Raw genomic sequence first — 18,785 nt, forward strand, 5'->3', positions numbered from 1 at the left:
TGAGAGGTGGTAGTGGAGACTACACAGTGGGCTAAGCCTGACATGATTGCTATTCAGGTCTTTTTAAAAACGTATGCCACCTCTAACTGTAGATGGTAACAGACACTTTGTACTGCCATGTAGTAAATGCTACTGAATGTCTGATATTAATATTATTCATTGAATAAGTATTTACTAAGCTCTTTTGTATAGAAAACTAAAAAAATTTGAAAATGTCTAAAATTTTAAAGAAGTCAATTCTTTATATTTCCATTACAATATTGCCTTAATAATACTTACCTTATTTTTAGCCTTTTTGAAAACCTCTTCAGATATAGTTTATATAATTTGAAATGAATGACTCCTTCATTTTTTCCTTATTTATTTCACACCATTTGGTAACCCACAAAAATATGTTCTCACAACATGGAAAATATTTGGTCATTGTTTATTGACTTGTGTCCAATGTTTGTGCTATAGTTTACCTCCCTATTGTTGGAGATGTAAATATGTAGCAAACTTTGCACAAACAGCTGTGGGCTCACCATCTTAGTGCAGTACACATTACTTTACTTTGATGTATGTATGACCTTTGGTATAAATTTCTAGATGAGGAGTTCTTGGGATAAAGAGTATTCAATATTTTCTATCCCTGATGTATCAAAGTCTTTTTACCCAAGAAACAGGAGTTATCGTAAGTCAACTGAACTAACTTTTTTCTTGTTATCTTTAGGAAAAACTTGATTTTCAGCATGCTCATGGTTTACAAGAATTGGAGTTTATTCAAGGACATTCAGAAACAGAAGCAGCAAGACAGTGTGTGGACCAGTGGCTAAAAATGTCAGGTATTCCTTAGAGATCACATTTCAATTCCTAAGCCTTTTGGGAGCCTTCAGGTAGAAAGTGTGTGGGTTTGATTCCATTGCTAGTGAACATAGACAGGACTGAAATCTAGTGTTAGGGATGGAGTGAAGGTCAGGTGGGGGCACAGGGACCTCACGTCAAAAATGCCAGGCATGTCAGCATGTGTTTGTAGTCCTAGTGCTGTAGAGCCAGGGACAGGAGCTTCCTGGGGCTCACAGGCCGGCCAGCCTAGCTTAGTAAGCTCAGGTAGCTGAGAGACCTTGCCTTCCACAAAGGTATGGCACCCAAGAAACGACACGTAAGGGACACCAGGCTTTTCTTGCCTCCACATATGGTGTGCACATATGTGAACATGTACACACACACACACACACACACACACACACACACACACACAGATTTATTTCGTTTTACTGATACTAATGTCACTCCACAACTGTGGCCTGCTTTACAGTGGCCTACTTTGCTGTTGACTTCTTTGGCCCAAGTATATTTTGAATGTGAATAAGATAGGTCATCCCTGAGCTCTTTAGATATTTATTAGACATTGTATAAAGTAGTCCATGTGTCTCTGGACAGTGTGACAGTTGGAATTCAAAGTGAGATCTGGTGGATTCCTCTTTCTTTATCCATCAGTGTGGCCCATGCTGACACTTTGTAGGAAGTGTTCCCATGAGACTGTTTTAAAGTTTGGCTAGCCCTTTTTTGTTGCTTTCTTTGAGTTCCCTGGAAGGCCGGCGGTGGACAGTTTTTCTCCAGGTAAGTCATCTGGAATTGTCAAGAGCTAGTAGCAGAACCCTACTTTCCATGTCTTTTCTGTCGGGAATTTTCTAGAAGTTAGTTCAACCAGTTGAACAGGTAGGTTAAAGAGAAAAGAAGAATTTAAGGGAAAGAGCCTTCCCAACTTATATAAATGAGGGAGCTTGATGGTGTTTGCACGCACATGCACGTGTGTGTCCTAATAACTATTGTGAACACCTAATTATAAATAGGACCATTTACTTGATACTGTGCTCTAATTTCTATTGTTTTGTCATTATTCTGAAGACCCCAGTCCAGTGCACAACTATCTGAAAATAGTAACCTAAGAATTTATGTCATGATGTTGTAGGACTCAAAACAAGTGCAATTAATTCTGGAAAAAAAAAATCATTCCAAAGTGGAGGCAGAATGGGGAGGTCTGAGAAGCCAATTCTGTGTCCTATAATGCACTGTAACAGGGAATTTGACAACGGGCACCTTCTCTTAGGACATTTGAAAAGGTAAGTAGGATGCTCCCAATTCAGAGGTTAGTTATCTGGAGGGGAAGTGGTTTTTGTTTTCTGTGGGGTTGGAGATCCAATCTAGGGTCTTGTTTGTGTGTAAACAGTCCTCAAAATGATTTTTTTAAAATGAAGTTTGATACCTTTACCAATATAGTTTTAGCTTAATATTTGAAACTCAAGTTGATTTGTGCTATTTGGATATGTTATTTGTAATTTATATTTAGGTTTTCTAGAAAACTAGGTGAGATTTTTAGATTGTTCTCTAGTATTATAGTGCAGTAGAAATAGTTGTAGAGAAATCCAACCTATAAAAGTAAATTTCAGGAGACAGCATTTACAGGTATTTTGACTATCTTACATAATGATATAGCATTCCAAGGGAATTACCCAAGGCAGACTTTACAGTGCATACTCTGCTGTTGCTCATTTACTGATTGGCTGAGCTGCTTTCTAGTAGCTCCTGAGAAAGCAGAGGGTTTTTGTAGTCTCCTTTTCAGGTAGATGACAGATGGGAAATTGAGAGTTTGGGGCTTCCAGCCATTTCCTTTTCCTGATGTCTCAGAGAGAAGTACAGAAAGTTTTGTGTGTCTTTTGTGTTCATGTGGATTAGCTTCACAAGCAAAGCAAACTGGTTTATCTTCTGGAGAGTAGAATCTTTCTAACGTTACTTCTCTTGGTTGTTAGGTTTGATCATTCCCCATGTGATCCAACAATTACATTACACGGACCTCTCGCCAATTCCTTTGCTTGTGTTGTATGTTATGAACATTTCATTACTCAACAGCAGTATAGGGATCACCTTCTTGCCAAGGTAAGAGCATGCAGTATGAGTAGATCCTCTTTCTCTAGGAGTTGGTACGGTTTTTTTTTTCATGTTGCTCTTAATCTTGCAGTCACTATTGATGCATATAAAGATAAAAAATTTAAATATTGAAAATAAAATGACTTGGGGCACTTAGTTTATTAGCTAAACTCCAACAGTACTAGAGATTATCATTAAACTCTTCCTTCGTGTGGTATATGAATTTACCTTCCTCAACATGCTCTATGATTTTGGTCACATGGTAGGAAATTACATCTTGTTCTCTAAAAAGAAAATCGTGTGTGTGTGTGTGTGTGTGTGTGTGTGTGTGTGTGTGTGTGTGTGTGTGTTGAATTCCCTGGAGCTGGAGCTGGTTGTGAGCTGCTCAGTGTGGGTGCTGATAATGACCTTGGGTCCTCTGCAGGAGCAGCACACTCTTAACCACTGAGCTGTATCTCCAGCCCTCAAATTCTGTTGTTCTCTCAAGTTTACATGGTTTCCAGGGATCAAACTCATGTCTCCAAGTTTGTGTGGAAAAGCACCTTTACCCTCTGAGCCATATCACTGTCCCTTGTATGCTATATTATTTTAATGTACCAGAAACATGATAAAAAGGAATTTTTATTCCTTCACTTACTGGACTTCTTCCAATTTTTAGATGGTTTCTGCAAATATGCCATTCTTTTTGGGGGGGGGGGGTTTGAGACAGGAGTTCTCTGTGTAGCTCTGGCTGTCCTAGAGCTCATTCTGGAGACCAGGCTGGCCTCAGACTCCTAGAGAGCCTCCTACCTCTGCCCTCTGAGTTCTGGAATTAAAGGGGTGTGCCACCACTGCCTGGCAGATATGCCATTCTTTTGTAGTGGATATAGCATAGTAAAATTTTATGTACAATAGTTTGATTCTATTGAGCAAATCTTTTGGACAGTTTTTACTTTGGATCTGCTTATAACCTGGAATTGAACTAAAATTGATTTGTTCACTTAAGATTCTTAAATTGGGAGAAATTTGTAGATTGATAGTAAATGCCTTTATTGCTCTTATCATTGAGAAAATTGTAAATGTAATTCAGAATATCTTTCTAGGTTTTTCTCCTCTGTGGTATTAGTCAAATTGAAACAGATCTAGGAATATGAGAGAATAGTGAAAAGAGCATAGAACCAGAGCCAGAGGTACAAAGCTAACTTTAAATGTCAGATTTGTCTCTTTTAGGGGCATAACTTGTTTATGAGATGGTAGTAGCAGTGGTGATAACTGAAAAAGAAAATGATGCCTCATGAGATTGCTATAAGAATGGTTCGGATAGTGTGGTCTTGACATGTTTTCAATGTAAATGCGAATTTCCTGTCCTTCCTCTTGTATTTTGTGTGTGTTGTACATTTGTTAAGTTCCTAGTTTCACTGGGAGTACATCTAAGAAGACACAGTGTACATTTTAAGATTATTACTGTAAAGATGGTTAGTAGGAGGGGAAATTTACACCAAGCATACACGTCCTATTCATATAACATACAATTTTTAATTTAATTTTAGAATAGAGGAGGCTCTAAACCAAGTTTAGAAACTTAGATGCACAAAAAAATCTAACCAGGCATGATGGTGCATACCTGTGTGCTCTACATCAGCTTTGGGAGAATAAAGCAAGACAATCTCTTGAGTCCCTGGGAGTTTGACATGACACTGTAGTGTGACTCTGTCTCAGAAAACAAAAGCCCTGCCTATTTGACTATTCAGAACTTTCCAAGTGGCCCTAAGCAAACAGTAATAGATGTTTGGGGAAATATTTGCACAATGAAGAGTACGTAAGAGAAGTGATTCCAGTAACAAAGCTCTGCTAAAGAAGAGAGAAAATGCCAGGAGGTGGTGGTGCACGCCTTTAATCCCAGCACTTGGGAAGCAGAAGCAGGCGGATCTCTGTGTAAGTTCAAGCCCAGCCTGGTCTACAAATCAAGTTCCAGGACAACCAGAGCTGTTACACAGAGAACCCCTGTCTTGAAAAACAAAGAACCGAAAACAATTCTAAGGGACATGGGTGAGAAGGACACATCCAGATTTCCCAAGAAATGTGTGAGTACATGTTCAAGCTTAATTGTAGGCAGGGAATGCAAATTAAAATAGTAATGGGTGTAAACCTGCTTGATTGAGAAAAATAGAAAAGATCTCTAATCCCTATTGCAGCTAGGTTCATTCAGTGCTAGGGGATACATACATCGATAGAGCCTTTTTTGAAGAGCAATCATACAGTATCTTTCAGTTTTCACATATGCATACCTTCTTGCTATTATATAGAGCTGCCCGGAATAATGAGGACAAGTAGGGGTATATTTGTAAGGTTGTTTACAACATGATTGTTTATAGTGTGTGGTGGTGGGGTAGACAGACTTCAAACCACAGAAACTCAGAATGAATGGTTGACTGAATCAGAATAGATCTGCACCGTCAGCTAATTCATAGGCTAGTAAGAAGTATGGATTCAAGTGATGCCAGTAAATTTTTGGAAATTCCTATTTATTATGGAATGAAAGAGCCAATAAAAGTTTATAAGATGATAACATTTGATAAAACAGTAGCATTCTTCATAAATTTTTCAGTATGATTATAAGTCATTATACGGAAAGGGTTATTGAAAAATACTTATAGTCATCAATTAAGTTCAGCGTAGAGAAAAAAAAGCAAAACGTTAGAAAGTGTGTACTGTCATCACATTTGCGTATTACTGTGTTATACATGACTGTATCAGAAATGATAGGGGGCTGGAGAGATGACTCAGAGGTTAAGAGGACTGAGTTTGGTTCCCAGGAACCACATGGTGGCTCACAAACACCTAGAATGAGATCCGGTGCCCTCTTCTGACACGCAAGAATACATGCAGTCAGAACATGTATACATAATAAATAAACAAATCTTAAAAAAAAAATGAGAAATGTATAGGAAATAAATGTTCTTTAGTAGTAAAAGAAAGATGTCTATAATTTGATTTTGAGGAAAAAGTTAAATTTTACCTATGGTATCTTGTTATATAATTCATACTCAGGGAAGAAAAGTCAAAATTTGGTATGAAAATTTCCAAATAAATAAAATTGGAAGTTTTAAGTTAACTAAAAAATGTATTGAGTATTGATTTTAGTTATAACTAAAATTGATATGAAATTTTCCAAACACTAAATTGGAAATTTTAAAGTTTTTTTTTTTTTTTTATTGTGTTCACACACTGATTTTAGTTGTGACATGGCTTTCCCTTTTACTTCAGGCAGCTGCAGCCGATGGACATAGCAGTAGCCTTCTTCCTCAGATTATTCAATGTTTTGCGTGTCCACATTGCTTTCTTTTGTTTAGCACCAAGGATGAGTGTTTGAAGCATATGTCTGCAAAGAATCATTCCCATCAGAGTTTTAATCTGGGCGGTATGTTACCCTATCACTGTTACATCTTCTTAAATGAATTACATCTTTGCAAATTATCATACTTTTCAAATGTTCTTGAAGTTAGCTATGCTTGTCAGTTTAGAACCACAAAAATGCTTTTATTTAAATTCTTCTTTTAAAAAAATGTTTATTTGGCCGGGCTGTGGTGGTGGCACACACCTTTCATCCCAGCACTCAGGAGGCAGAGACAGGTGGATCTCTGTGAGTTTGAGGCGAGCCTGGTCTACAGAGTGAGTTCCAGGACAGCCAGGGCTGTTACACAGAGAAACCCTGTCTTGAAAAACCAAAAAAATAAAATAAAATAAATGTTTGTTTGTATCTGTAGGTTTTAGCCCCCCCCCCCCCCCCCACACACACACACACAGGGTTTCTCTGTGTAGCTTTTTCCTGGAACTCACTTGGTAGTCCAGGCTGGCCTCGAACTCACAGAGATCCACCTGCCTCTGCCTCCTGAGTGCCACTGCCGCCCAGCTATGTTTTACCTATTTTGAGGGATGAAAAGAAACTTTCAAGGAAGCATATATACTGTTTTTGTTATCTGGGAGGTCTGGGAAGTTGGATCTTTCTCTGCATTTAAAACTCGTTAAAAGACCATTAAAAAATGGTCTCCCTTATATTATTACTAAGTACATAACTATCATTTACTTAACTGATGTTCAGAAAGGGAAAGGAGAGGAAGATTGGGTTACTCTCTGTTCCAATTACCTTGCAATTTATAGTTGATTTTGTCTTTCAGATGGTAAGGCAACAGCTCATCCAATATCCTTTCCATCTTTTGCAAAGAAACTTTTGGTCTCTCTGTGCAAAGATGTTCCATTTCAAGTGAAGTGTGTGGCTTGTCACCAGACTCTGCGTTCCCACATGGAGCTCACTGCCCATTTCAGGTTTGTACAGGTCTAATCTTAGCCTATAAGGAAATCCTGGTGAGTTCTTCAGTAGTGGAAGGGGTCAGCAAGGTTTTCTATTCCAGTGTCTCTCCTTTAAAACAAGAAGGTAGTTTTCCTGGAGAGTAACCAAATCTAGCCTAGGGAGAGAAGTTGGAGATGTGGGAGAAGTGTGGTTGGGAAGCGTGGAGATGCAGAATGGGAGCCAAAAGGCAGAGGCTTCTTCATGTGAGGCAGCATTCTCAGGCCGTCCAACCGTATCACCACGTGGTCGTCTTCTTTAGCAGAAAAGCAGACATGGAGAGAGCATATTCCTGACGGAAGTTAATCAGTTCTTAACAAATAGAGCTGGGAGTTGTGGTGGCAACTAGAACCCTAGCACTGGGAGGCCGAGGAAAAAGGATCACAGGTTCAAGGCTAGCCTTGGTTACATGGTGAAACTCTATCAAGGGCGGTGGTGGCGCACGCCTTTAATCCCAGCACTGGGAGGCAAAGGCAGGTGGATCTCTGTGAGTTTGAGGCCAGCCTGGGCTACAAATCAAGTTCCAGGAGAAACAGAGCTGTTATACAGAGAAAACCTGTGTCCAAAAAAAAAAAAAAAAAAAAAAAAACTAATAAAAACAAGGCGGGGGTGGGGGGCAATGACGGCGAGGACAGGGCGGGACGACCAAACAAAACAAAGGCTGGAGAGATTCTCAGTGAATAGGAGCACATTGGGACTGTTCTTCCAGAAGACCCGGGTTCAATTCCCAGCACCCACATGACAGCTTGTAACTGTCTGTAACTGCAGTTCTAAGGGGTTAGATGCCTCCGCAAACACCAGGCACACAAGAAGTAAACAGACATGTAGACAAAACTCCCATACATGTTAAATAAATACATACAGTTAAATAAATTAATCAGTTAACCCACAATAAAGCCAGAAAACAGCAACAAAAAAGAGTGGAATATTGTCTAGAATTTTACAGTGTTCATTCATGTATTTTAATGACCTTGGAGAATCTAATTTGTTTCAGGGTCCTTCATCAGTACATTTGATACTGATTGAAGTTTTCTAAAATTTGCCTTAATATTTTTAATCTTCTGATTCTATTAGATTAGAAAGATAAAATAGAGGTAATATAAAAGTATTTTAAGATTAGAGTATCACTTAACTGCTTTATCGAAAAATATCCTTTAGTATTTATTTGTATTGTTACTTTACAAATCTTATCTTTAAAGCAAAGAAAACTTATACTTTTTTTTAATTTAAATTAGAGTTTGTTGTAGAAATGCTGGACCTGTAGCTATAGCTGAGAAAAGCATTACTCAGGTTGCAGAAGAATTCATAGTAAGAGGTTATTGTTCAAATTGCAACCAAGTCTTTGTGGATGAAGCCAGCATCGAAAGTCACAAGAGTTCCGGACACAAAGTCACAGTTGCTAACTCAGTGGAAGAATCGGTCTTACTCTACTGCCGCATCCGAGAAGGGAGTAAGCCTCCTTGTGATTTGCATCTATTCAATCAACCAAAATTCTCATCACTTAAACGGGTTATGTCTATTAAAGAGTCCAGCCCAGAGGACTGTGTCGTTCCAAAAAAGAAGCTAAATTTAGGAGGCGAAAACCATGGAGGACCAGCCTGTGTGCAGAGACAGAGTTCAGCAGTTACAGCCTGGTGTTGTGAGTGCAGTCGGCGGTTTCCAAGTGAAGAGGCAGTAGAAAGACATGTCTTCTCAGCAAACACAATGTGTTACAAGTGTGTGGTCTGTGGAAAGGTGTGTGAAGATTCAGGGGTCATGCGCTTGCACATGAGCCGGTTCCATGGAGGGGCGCATCTAAATAACTTTCTATTTTGGTGTCGGACATGCAAGAAAGAGCTAATAAAGAAAGACGCCATCATGGCACACATTACTGAGTTTCATAATGGGCATAGATATTTTTATGAGATGGACGAGGTAGAAGACGAGGCCTTGCCGTCATCCTCTGTGGTGAATTTGAATGCTGACAATCCACCTTCACCCATTACTGTTGTCGATCATTGCCTAACAAACAGTCCTCCAAGGGGCAGGTGGCAATGCCAGATCTGTGAAGATATGTTTGATTCCCAGGAATGTGTTAAACAGCACTGTATGTCCTTGACCAGTCACCAGTTTCACAGGTACAGCTGCGCCCATTGCAGAAAGACTTTTCATAAAGTAGAGACTTTGTACCGACATTGCCAAGATGAGCATGACAATGAGATCAAGATTAAGTACTTCTGTGGGCTATGTGATCTTATTTTTAACACGGAAGAAGCGTTTCTGAGTCATTATAAGGACCACCACAGCACAGACTATGTGTTTGTGTCAGAAAAAACTACGCCCTCAATTAAAACCGAGGAGGATTTTAAAATAATAGAGACCAGTAATTTGTTAAGCTGTGGGTGTCATGAGAGCTACGTCTGTAAAGTCAACAGAAAGGAAGATCACGATCGATGTCTTCAGGTCATGCTAGAGAAAGGGAAACTGTGGTTCCGCTGCAGTGGGTGTTCAGCGACAGCACAGAATTTAGCTGACATAAATACTCACATCCATCAAGTGCACAGAAAAGAAAAAAGTGATGAGGAACAGCAGTATGTGATCAAGTGTGGCATCTGCACTAAAGCATTTCACAATGCTGAGAGTGCTCAGCAGCACTTCCACAGAAAGCATGGTACCTTCCAGAAATCCAGTGTGACTCAGGTTGGATCGGACAGAGGAAGCACGTGCAAGTTTGCTGCCAGTGTGTCCCATACTGAGAAAAAACTGCAGAAACATTCCGACGTGGAGAAAGGAGCTGAGCGTGACATGAGCTGCCAGAATCTAGGTACGGCTTTACAGCATGGGGCAAGTTTCACACACACACTGGATCTTCCGTATGTGTGCTCACCAGCAAAGGCTGAGTGAATGCTGAACTCAGGAGGTCAGCTGGTGACTCAGCCAGTGTGCACTCTCAGTAGAGTAGAGCTCTTCTTTCTCAGTTTTGAGAAATGATGGGTGCTGCTACTCTTTCTTAAAGATTTGGGAGTTATTCTGAACCTTAAAATCGTATTTTTCTTAAAATATGAAGGTTCATTAAAAAGCAAATGGTTTTTTCTGTGTGTGTGTGTCTGTGTGTCTATCTGTATCTTTCTCTGTGTGTTGTGCTTAACGTTGTACATGCTAAGCAAGTGCTGTATCACAGAGCTACATCACCAGCCCTAGATGAATTGCTTTTGTATCTCTTTGGCCTCGTTCTTGTTTGTTTGTTTGTTTAAGACAAGACCTCACACTGCTAGCCTAGGTTGGCCTCGAGCTGCTTTTGTAGCCTAGGATGGCCTAGAAATTGTACCCATTCTTCTGCCTCATAAGTGCTAGGATAACAGTCACAAGCTATCATGCCCGGCTTGGCCTTATTCTTTACATATGAGACATCATAAATGGAGTTTAAGATTACTTTGGGACAAAGCTTTGTAATAAATAATTAAAATAGTGATTAGTAGAACTAGAAATGAGGGTGGGGAGTTGAGAGGTGAAGTCCTTCCTTTATACTTCCTTTGAACTTTCCCTCCATATGATTGGATTAAGTAAGTAAATAGTTCTTTATGTTATTTAAAAGTTTAATTATTTTTTACTACATAGAGTAAATCTATCAACTTTTGAATATTGACCTGGTGAATTGTAAAAGGTAGAGTAGAAACAGCGAATGAATTTTGGCTGCTAGAATACAATCACTGTGGTTCATGTTTGAGTTTTTAAATTGTTTATTTATAAAGTAGCATTACAATAATATTTCAAGTAATAGTTTTCAACATCTGTCACAATCTGTCCACCTGGTGTAAGAACTCTGTAGTAAGGGAAGGAGGGCCTGCGAAGCCCTCTGCAGTGGCCCTGTGTACCTAGAATCTCCTGGTTTCGGCTGAGGAACAAAGAAGCCCCTTGGTTCTTGCTGATGCCACAGCACCTGCTGGACTCCAAGACATTTATAGAGTTTCAGCCTCCTGGGGATATATAGCCACTGCTGGGCCAAGAGCTAGCCTAGGCTCAGAATCGGCTGGGGGCATGTGTGAGGCCCATCAGCTGAGGGTGGGGTTCTGGTTGGGCTTTTATTACCTGCCATTGATCTGGTTTTGACATGGTGTCTTGCACTGTTACTTGGACTGCTCTCATACTTGGGGGCTCAAGTGACCCTCCTTATCTCAGCCTCCATACAAGCTCAGACTACAGGTGTGAGCCACCACACCTAGCTATAAACCATTGACTATTTACAGGTTTGCTCTGTAGTGTACCTAGGTCTCGATATTACCTTTAGTTGTGGGTTTTCAGTGAAAAAGCATTAAATCTTTCATGGTCTAATCAATTCTAGTTCCAAAAAAGTAAAACAGTAGCCATACCATTTTATATTCTCTTGTGCTTTTCCTTTGGTCTTCTCGTTGCATGGGGGGTGGGGGAGGGGATGTGTGTGTGTCTGTGTTTGACAGAAGATGACTGCAGTGTCTAAGATTTCTAAGAGCCAGAAGACAGGTCATGGCTTGAAGTAATTCACTGAAGAGACCTCCATTAGGCGTGCTAGGAACTAGTCATTGAAAACCAGTCCAAGGTTTGCATGAATACCACTGGACACTATAAGGCCTTGTCAGGGGGGAGAAGCTTTAAAGGGGAGGTAGGCTAAGAAGTGGAGAATGGGAAATGAAAGAAGAACCTGAGAGAACCAAGAAATGTACTTCCTGCCGGCACCTATTTCTCATACCTGTCGGATCAGGTTCTGAAGTTGCCTGAGTTGTGCCCTTGTGAGGGTTTAATCCTCAAGCCAGAGGGCTACTGTTAAGTCTAGATTAAGAGAAGCAAGTTCTTGTGCCAAGAGCATTCTTGGTAAATAATCTTGAAAATTAGGTTTGTAGGGTTTTATTGGGTCACTCAGGCTCCTATTTTCAACAACAACAACAAAAAAATTAATTTCTATCACAAATGACTTTTTTAGAGAAAAGCCTTAGCTGGTCATAGTAGTGCATGCCTGTAGTCTTAGCATTTGGGAAGTGAGGGTAGAAGAGTCAGAAGTTTGAGGCCAGCCTTGATAACATAGTGAGCTTGAGTACGTTCTGGACTAAATGAGATCCTGTCTCAAAGCAGAACAAAAACACAAAGGCCTTACAGTCAAAGGGAGATAGTGTAAGAAGGATATATGACCAGGTGGAAATATCCTAAGTATTACCTAGTTTAAGTATAGGCAGATTGGGATTTCTTGAAAAGGTTTCAGAAGAGATGAGAAATAGGAATAATGAACAGTTTTGCATATTGGACCTTTAGTGTTTTTTAGACTTGAGGAGTTAGAATATTTATGGACCATTCTTACTTAATTCATGTTATGTTTTTTTTGTGTGTGTTCTTAGAGGAGGAAGTTGAGCTTCCAGATGTGGACTACCTGCGAACCATGACTCATATAGTCTTTGTAGATTTTGATAACTGGTCGAACTTTTTTGGTCATCTACCTGGGCACCTTAATCAAGGAACGTTTATTTGGGGCTTTCAAGGTATGGTTAAGAAGGAAAGTGTTAGAGGTACCTCTTCTGAGAATCTGATTCATTTGAAAAGGTCCCTTTGAGCCTTCCTGAATAGAACATGAAAACGTAGTTTGAGTATTATTATTATGCATTACTCTACAAGGTTATGTGTTCACATTTATTACTTTATGGATATATGTGTGTGGAGGTCAGAGGGCAATTTGTGGGAATCGATTCTCTTGCTACGTTATGTAGGGTTCAGGGATCAATCTTAGGTCACCAGTCTTAGTGACAAGCATCTTTACCCATTGAGCTATCTGGACTCTGGCCCTAGATTTTTGTTGTTAACATATTTCTATGGTAAGTATTAACTCTGTTAACCCAGAATTCATGTATCTTTTGATACACATTGAAGAATTAACTATTCAACACCTATAATGTGTCAAGACTTTTAAAATGCAAGAAAGCAGGCTGGAAGGATTGTATATGATTAGTTTTATGTGTTGTTTAAAAACATAACACTAGCTTAAAAACAAAATTCAAAAGCTGGAGAGATTGCTCAGTGGTTAAGAGCACTGACTGCTTTTCCAGAGAACCTGGGTTCAATTCCCAGCATCCACATGGCAGCTCACAGCTGTCTGTAACCCCAATTTCAGAAGATCTGACATCTTTGCACATTCAGGCAGAACTTCAATGCACATAAAAATAAATAAATCTTTAAAAAACAAATAAACAAAACCCCCCAAATTCAAGGAAACAGACTGAGAAGCTTGTGTTTTGTTACAGTATTACTAGAAAGCAGAGTTCTCTCTTGCACTGTGGTCTCCTAGCTATGGGACTGTAGTTATTTTCAGCGTGCCACGATTGCCTCTTCAGTCATTGTTGCTGCTTATGAAGAACTGCTTCACTAGATACTTCCATAAACCACTGACCAGACCTATGGGAAGGAATTCGCTGACCTACTAAAGTTTAGTGTACTGAGTATCTGATAGTTCATTTTTCAGAGGAAATGGCATACAAAGATAAGGATTGGTTTTAAAGGTAGAAACATAATGATCTGGATAAATTAGCCAATCTAATGTTTTATTAAATCCAGCTCTGCTGATTGTCTCACTTTTTTAATTTTTAAAAATTCTTGATAATTTCATGCATACATATACATGCGTGCGTGCGTGCGTGCGTGCGTGCGTGTGTGTGATATTCACCTCCATCACCATCTCACATCTCACTTCTCCTACTGCCACTGAACCCCTTCTTGGTATATGTGCTCTTTCTATTCCTGTCTGTGTTTTTGTTTGCATGAGTATGGGTTGGAGGTTATTTAGTATGAGCATGGGCAGTTTAACAGTGACTGTACCACTGAAGCCAATGGCCCCGCCTCCAGCGACCATGAGCTCCTCGACAGTCCATTATGGGATGTTGATGGCCCACCTGATGTAGGACATCACAGTTACAGTGAGTTCACAGTTGTGGTGCCCTGATGTGTCCAGAAGACAGTGTTTCGGAGTACTCCTCCATCCACTGGCTCTTACATTCTTCTCCTTCGTCTTTCATTGTGTTTTTTGGGCACTGGAGGGAGTTACAAAGATGTGCTCTTTTGGGGCTGATCATTTGACCATCAATTACCTCAGGATTTTAACTAGTGTGAGTCTGATATAACTTGAGCCCACACAAGAGAAGCCTCTGAGGAAGAAGAAGAGCAGGAGTAGCACTAAGCTATGCTTTGTTCTTACCCACTGATTTTGGCAGACTTGTAAAACCCACCACATTTTGAATTTATGTAGAATGATACCATTCAAAGAATGTTAACATTTGTTTGTTTTTTACTCTGCTCACTATCCATGTGAACTTCTAAGAAAAGTTACTTTTTGTATGTGTGGGCATTTTGCCTGTCTGTATGTCTATGTACTACCTGCTAGTGCTCATGGCGACCAAAAGAGGGTGTCAGATTCCCTGACTCTGGAGGTACAGACAGTTGTGAGCTACCTGTGGGTGCTGGGAATCAAACCTCAGTCCTCTGTGTTCTTAACCACGGAGACATTTCTCCATCCCCTCACCCATGAACTTGGACATGTGTAGGCAGATTAAAGGAGTCGGTCTCCATCCCCAAGACTGTAAAGCAACAAGATGGTGATGCCTCTGGTGGGACTGAGACAGCGTCTCATGTAGCTTCAGGCTGGCCTCAAACATGCTTTGTAGCTGAGGCTTTCCTTGAACTCTGGGTCGTCATGCCTCCACCCTGCATTTGCACCACCAGGCCTGGTTGATATGGTACTGGAGGTCAAACCCAAGGCTTTGTGCATTCTAGGCATGCACTTTAATAAGTGAGTTACATCTTCAGGCCAGTTATCCCACATTGTGATTTATAGTACTTTTAAGAAAAAAAAAAATACTATGTTTTATCTTGAAAAGGTTTTCACTCTTTTTCTTTCCCTGCTTGACTATCACTTATATTTCTCTAAAATTATAGGAGGAAACACCAATTGGAAGCCTCCACTCAGCTGTAAGGTGTATAACTACTTGAATAGGATTGGATGCTTCTTCCTTCATCCTCGCTGTAGTAAAAGAAAAGATGCTGCTGATTTTGCCATATGTATGCATGTAAGTAGGTGTCTTATTAAAAACGCGATGTCCGTCAGGATCCGTTTGGATTTCTTCCCACTTGAACAGTAATGGCAGCATAGTTCATTATTCAGTGCTGGTTTTTATGAAACTTTCTGTATCAGGTTCTCCTTACTGCTGTATGGTCTGGCAAGGACCCACCACATACTCAACTACTGCTTATGTCTGTCCTCTAGAAGATCTTTATCTGTCTGTAGCAGACTTAGTCATTTATGGAATAAATAGTTGAGGTGGTACTGGACTTGCTGTGTACTAATACTTTCACATTTTAATATCTGAAATTGAGATGCACTGTATCAATCACTGTAGTCCTAGATGGACTTTGCATTTGTATTTGCCTCTGCCAGTCACCCGGCGAAACTCCTGAGCCAGGACTCCCTTTATAGTACGTGCTCTGCTTCATGCTTTGTGTCACTCATGGAATGTGAATGGATGCTTGTGCAAACATGTCACTTGCTCTTTCAACCTCAAGAGTCAGTCCTTTCTCCTTTGATTGAGTCGCACAGCTCACCTTGTACATCTTCCCTGGGAGGGTCTATTTGCCATGGTGGCCTTTTAGGTCCCTCCTTCAGGTAGGTGCCTCTTTTGTACATGCACTTTGGCTGATCCTTTTTCCATAATGGTACATAAGTAGGTTATCTTGTAATTATTGGCATCTTATATTTGATTAAATGTATATCATATTTCATTTATGAAGGCTGGCTAGGGAATGATTCTGACATAACTTTACTAGATATGTTCTCATTGTGAAATAGATGTTACTTGATTTGAAACTTGCAGATTTTTAAGAATCTCTGCTGTTTGTTCCGACTTAGGCTGGCCGACTAGATGAACAACTGCCCAAACAAATTCCTTTCACCATCCTCTCGGGAGACCAAGGTTTTCTGGAGCTAGAGAATCAATTTAAGAAGACTCAGAGGCCGGCTCACATACTAAACCCTCACCACTTAGAAGGAGACATGATGTGTGCCTTGTTAAATAGCATCTCTGATACTACCAAAGGTATGCAGCTGCCGTCACAGTGCAGACCACCCAAGAGGAGGAGATTCCACTGCTGAGAGAAGCCAATAAACTGCGGTCTGCTTCCTCAACCTTGGTGCTTTCAGATGTCTGTCTGTCTTATTATCCTTTCTTGTGTACTTACATTCTTGTTTGTTTGTCTCTTAGAGCTCAGGCTAGCCTCGAACTTCTGTCTGGGACAGGCTGATGTAACAGAGGCTAACCTTGAACTCCTAATTTTCCTTTCTCTTCCTCCCAAGTGCTGAGATTATAAACCAACATGCCTGGCATTGTACTGTCATTCTTTAGTATGTCAGAATGAGGGTAATTCACAGTAATTTTCCACAGCCTTTTTTATTCTAGTATATAAAATCAGTATCCTCTTGTATAAAATATATATTCATGTCTTAAAACGTGTTAAAACTCAGAATTGAGATCTTTACTTTGTTTCTGAAAGTGCAAATGTGTCTTCAGGTTTTTAGAAAATATAGTCTGCCACCTGAATGCATCTAATTTTGTCAGAAAATGGGGTATTAATAGATAACAAGAAAGCAAAAAATAAAACAATACCTAGAAGAAAGTTTGAGTACTCTAAGAGTCTGACCGTGACACAGTGAAGTGTTGATGAGCCTGTAAATCCTTGGGTGGATAGGCACCTCCTACTTACTGCTGTGGTTGGTACTTTCCTGTTCACCTTTGGGAGTTTGTCCATGGTTAGGAATAGTGACGTTCCGTCTCACCGCCCAATATTATAAAAAAAAAGTAATTACAGGAATTCTCTTGTTTTTCCTAATTTCTGACATAAATATGAATAAAGAGAATACAAGAATAATATTTTAATAGTCCGATAGACAGCTGTGGTGATTCATACTTGGTACTTCTAGCATTGAGAGGCTGAAGCAGGAGCATTGCTATGAGTTCCAGGACAGCTTGGGCTGTTTCTGAAAATAGTAATAGTAATAATAATAATAATAATAAAGCAGCTCTAGTAATGAGATATATGAAATCTTTGTCAAATAAAGCAAAATAAAAAAAGAATTGAAGATTTTAGTGAATGGCCTTAGTGAAAACTGACTACTTCTTGGGGGTGTTATTGTATGGTTTAGCATTTTCCAACTCTGTCTCTAGCTATTTTCTTTTTTTTTTTTTTTAAAGATTTATTTATTTATTATGTATACAGTGTTCTGTTGGTATGTATGTCTGCACACCAGAAGAGGGCGCCAGATCTCATTATAGATGGTTGTGAGCCACCATATGGGTGCTGGGAATTGAACTTGGGACCTCTGGAAGAGCAGTCAGTGCTCTTAACCTCTGAGCCATCTCTCCAGCCCACTATTTTCTTTTAATATATTTAAAACTATATTTTTATTGAAAACTCATAATGAAGAATGTTACTCTCATCAGCAGTTACAGTGTATCAATTGACTGTACAAATTATGATTTTATTTAACCCTTTGAGAAGAGTGTGGTTTGAAATGGTCTCCATAGCCCAGATTGATCTGAGCTCCAGATCCTGTGGCCTCCACCTCTGAAGTGCAGGGACTAAAGGCGTGTGCCACCATGCTTAGCACTCAGCTACACTTTTTGAAACGGTAGTGAAGCTGTGTGTAATGGCACATGACTATAATTCAGCCTTGGGGACCGAGACAAAGAGAATTGGGAGTTGACAGCCAGCTCTGACTAATGTGTACAAAAAGTCACTGTAGTGGTGCAAGATTAAAAAGGAGAGTGAGCTCTTCCCTATTTATACCATACCTTAGTTCTGAATATTATCTTCCTATTCTCTTATTTTTATTTTCATCCACTTAATTTCTCTATCTAGGGCTTCTTTTAAAAGCAAAACCAAAAAATACCAACCAACCAAAAACACCCCATTCCTCTTTGTCATCACTTCTGTCCTCCGCAACCTACGTTTTTGCCTTGGCCACACTAAGTCAACCTCATTTTTCCTCTCTCATGCTCTAGTTTTGGGACTGTTTCTTAAAGAATTTAGAATGTCAGACTGTCGTAGATCTGCCTGTGTTGCTGTTATCAGGAGTGAGCACTGTGTGAGTAGGTTTGTGTGGCTGCCCTGGGGGTAAGCAGTTTCCTGGCGACTGCGGAGGGTGCCTCATGAATACTCTCATGCTTCAATAGTCCTTTTCCATCTTGCTTGTACTCAGAATTCATTTGAACTTACTGCTTTGGGAGGAACTTTGTGAAATACTAAGATTATGCCCCAAATAGGGAAAGCCATGGGCTTTGAATGAAGGCAAACTTTGTAGCTTCCTAGCTGATCTCAGACAGGTTACTCCACTTTTTTTCTGAACCTTATTTTGATATCTATTAGGTTATAAGAATTGTTGATTTGTATAAATGTGTCTAGCACAGTATATATAAAGCACTTAAAATGTTCAGAGAATCATACTATTTTTTAGAGCTGCCATAGAAAGGAAATATTCCTAACCACTGTGCTTTTAAAGTAATAAAAG

The 18,785-nt window shown here is 39.7% G+C and overlaps 1 protein-coding gene across 1 annotated transcript in view; it reads left to right on the top strand.

The window, feature by feature from the left end:
• Window positions 1–18,785, top strand: part of Znf451 (zinc finger protein 451) — a 60,173-nt gene that overhangs the window by 32,105 nt on the left and 9,283 nt on the right. The window contains exons 5-13 of the mRNA XM_059281690.1: window positions 713–824; window positions 1,955–2,105; window positions 2,793–2,919; window positions 6,157–6,310; window positions 7,068–7,215; window positions 8,473–10,040; window positions 12,583–12,723; window positions 15,164–15,294; window positions 16,131–16,317. Of these exons, the coding sequence (XP_059137673.1) occupies window positions 713–824; window positions 1,955–2,105; window positions 2,793–2,919; window positions 6,157–6,310; window positions 7,068–7,215; window positions 8,473–10,040; window positions 12,583–12,723; window positions 15,164–15,294; window positions 16,131–16,317 (2,719 nt within the window). The remainder of the gene's footprint in view (window positions 1–712; window positions 825–1,954; window positions 2,106–2,792; window positions 2,920–6,156; window positions 6,311–7,067; window positions 7,216–8,472; window positions 10,041–12,582; window positions 12,724–15,163; window positions 15,295–16,130; window positions 16,318–18,785) is intronic.

The sequence above is a fragment of the Peromyscus eremicus genome, chromosome 16_21 (genome assembly GCF_949786415.1).
Source record: "Peromyscus eremicus chromosome 16_21, PerEre_H2_v1, whole genome shotgun sequence".
Taxonomy (NCBI): domain Eukaryota; kingdom Metazoa; phylum Chordata; class Mammalia; order Rodentia; family Cricetidae; genus Peromyscus; species Peromyscus eremicus.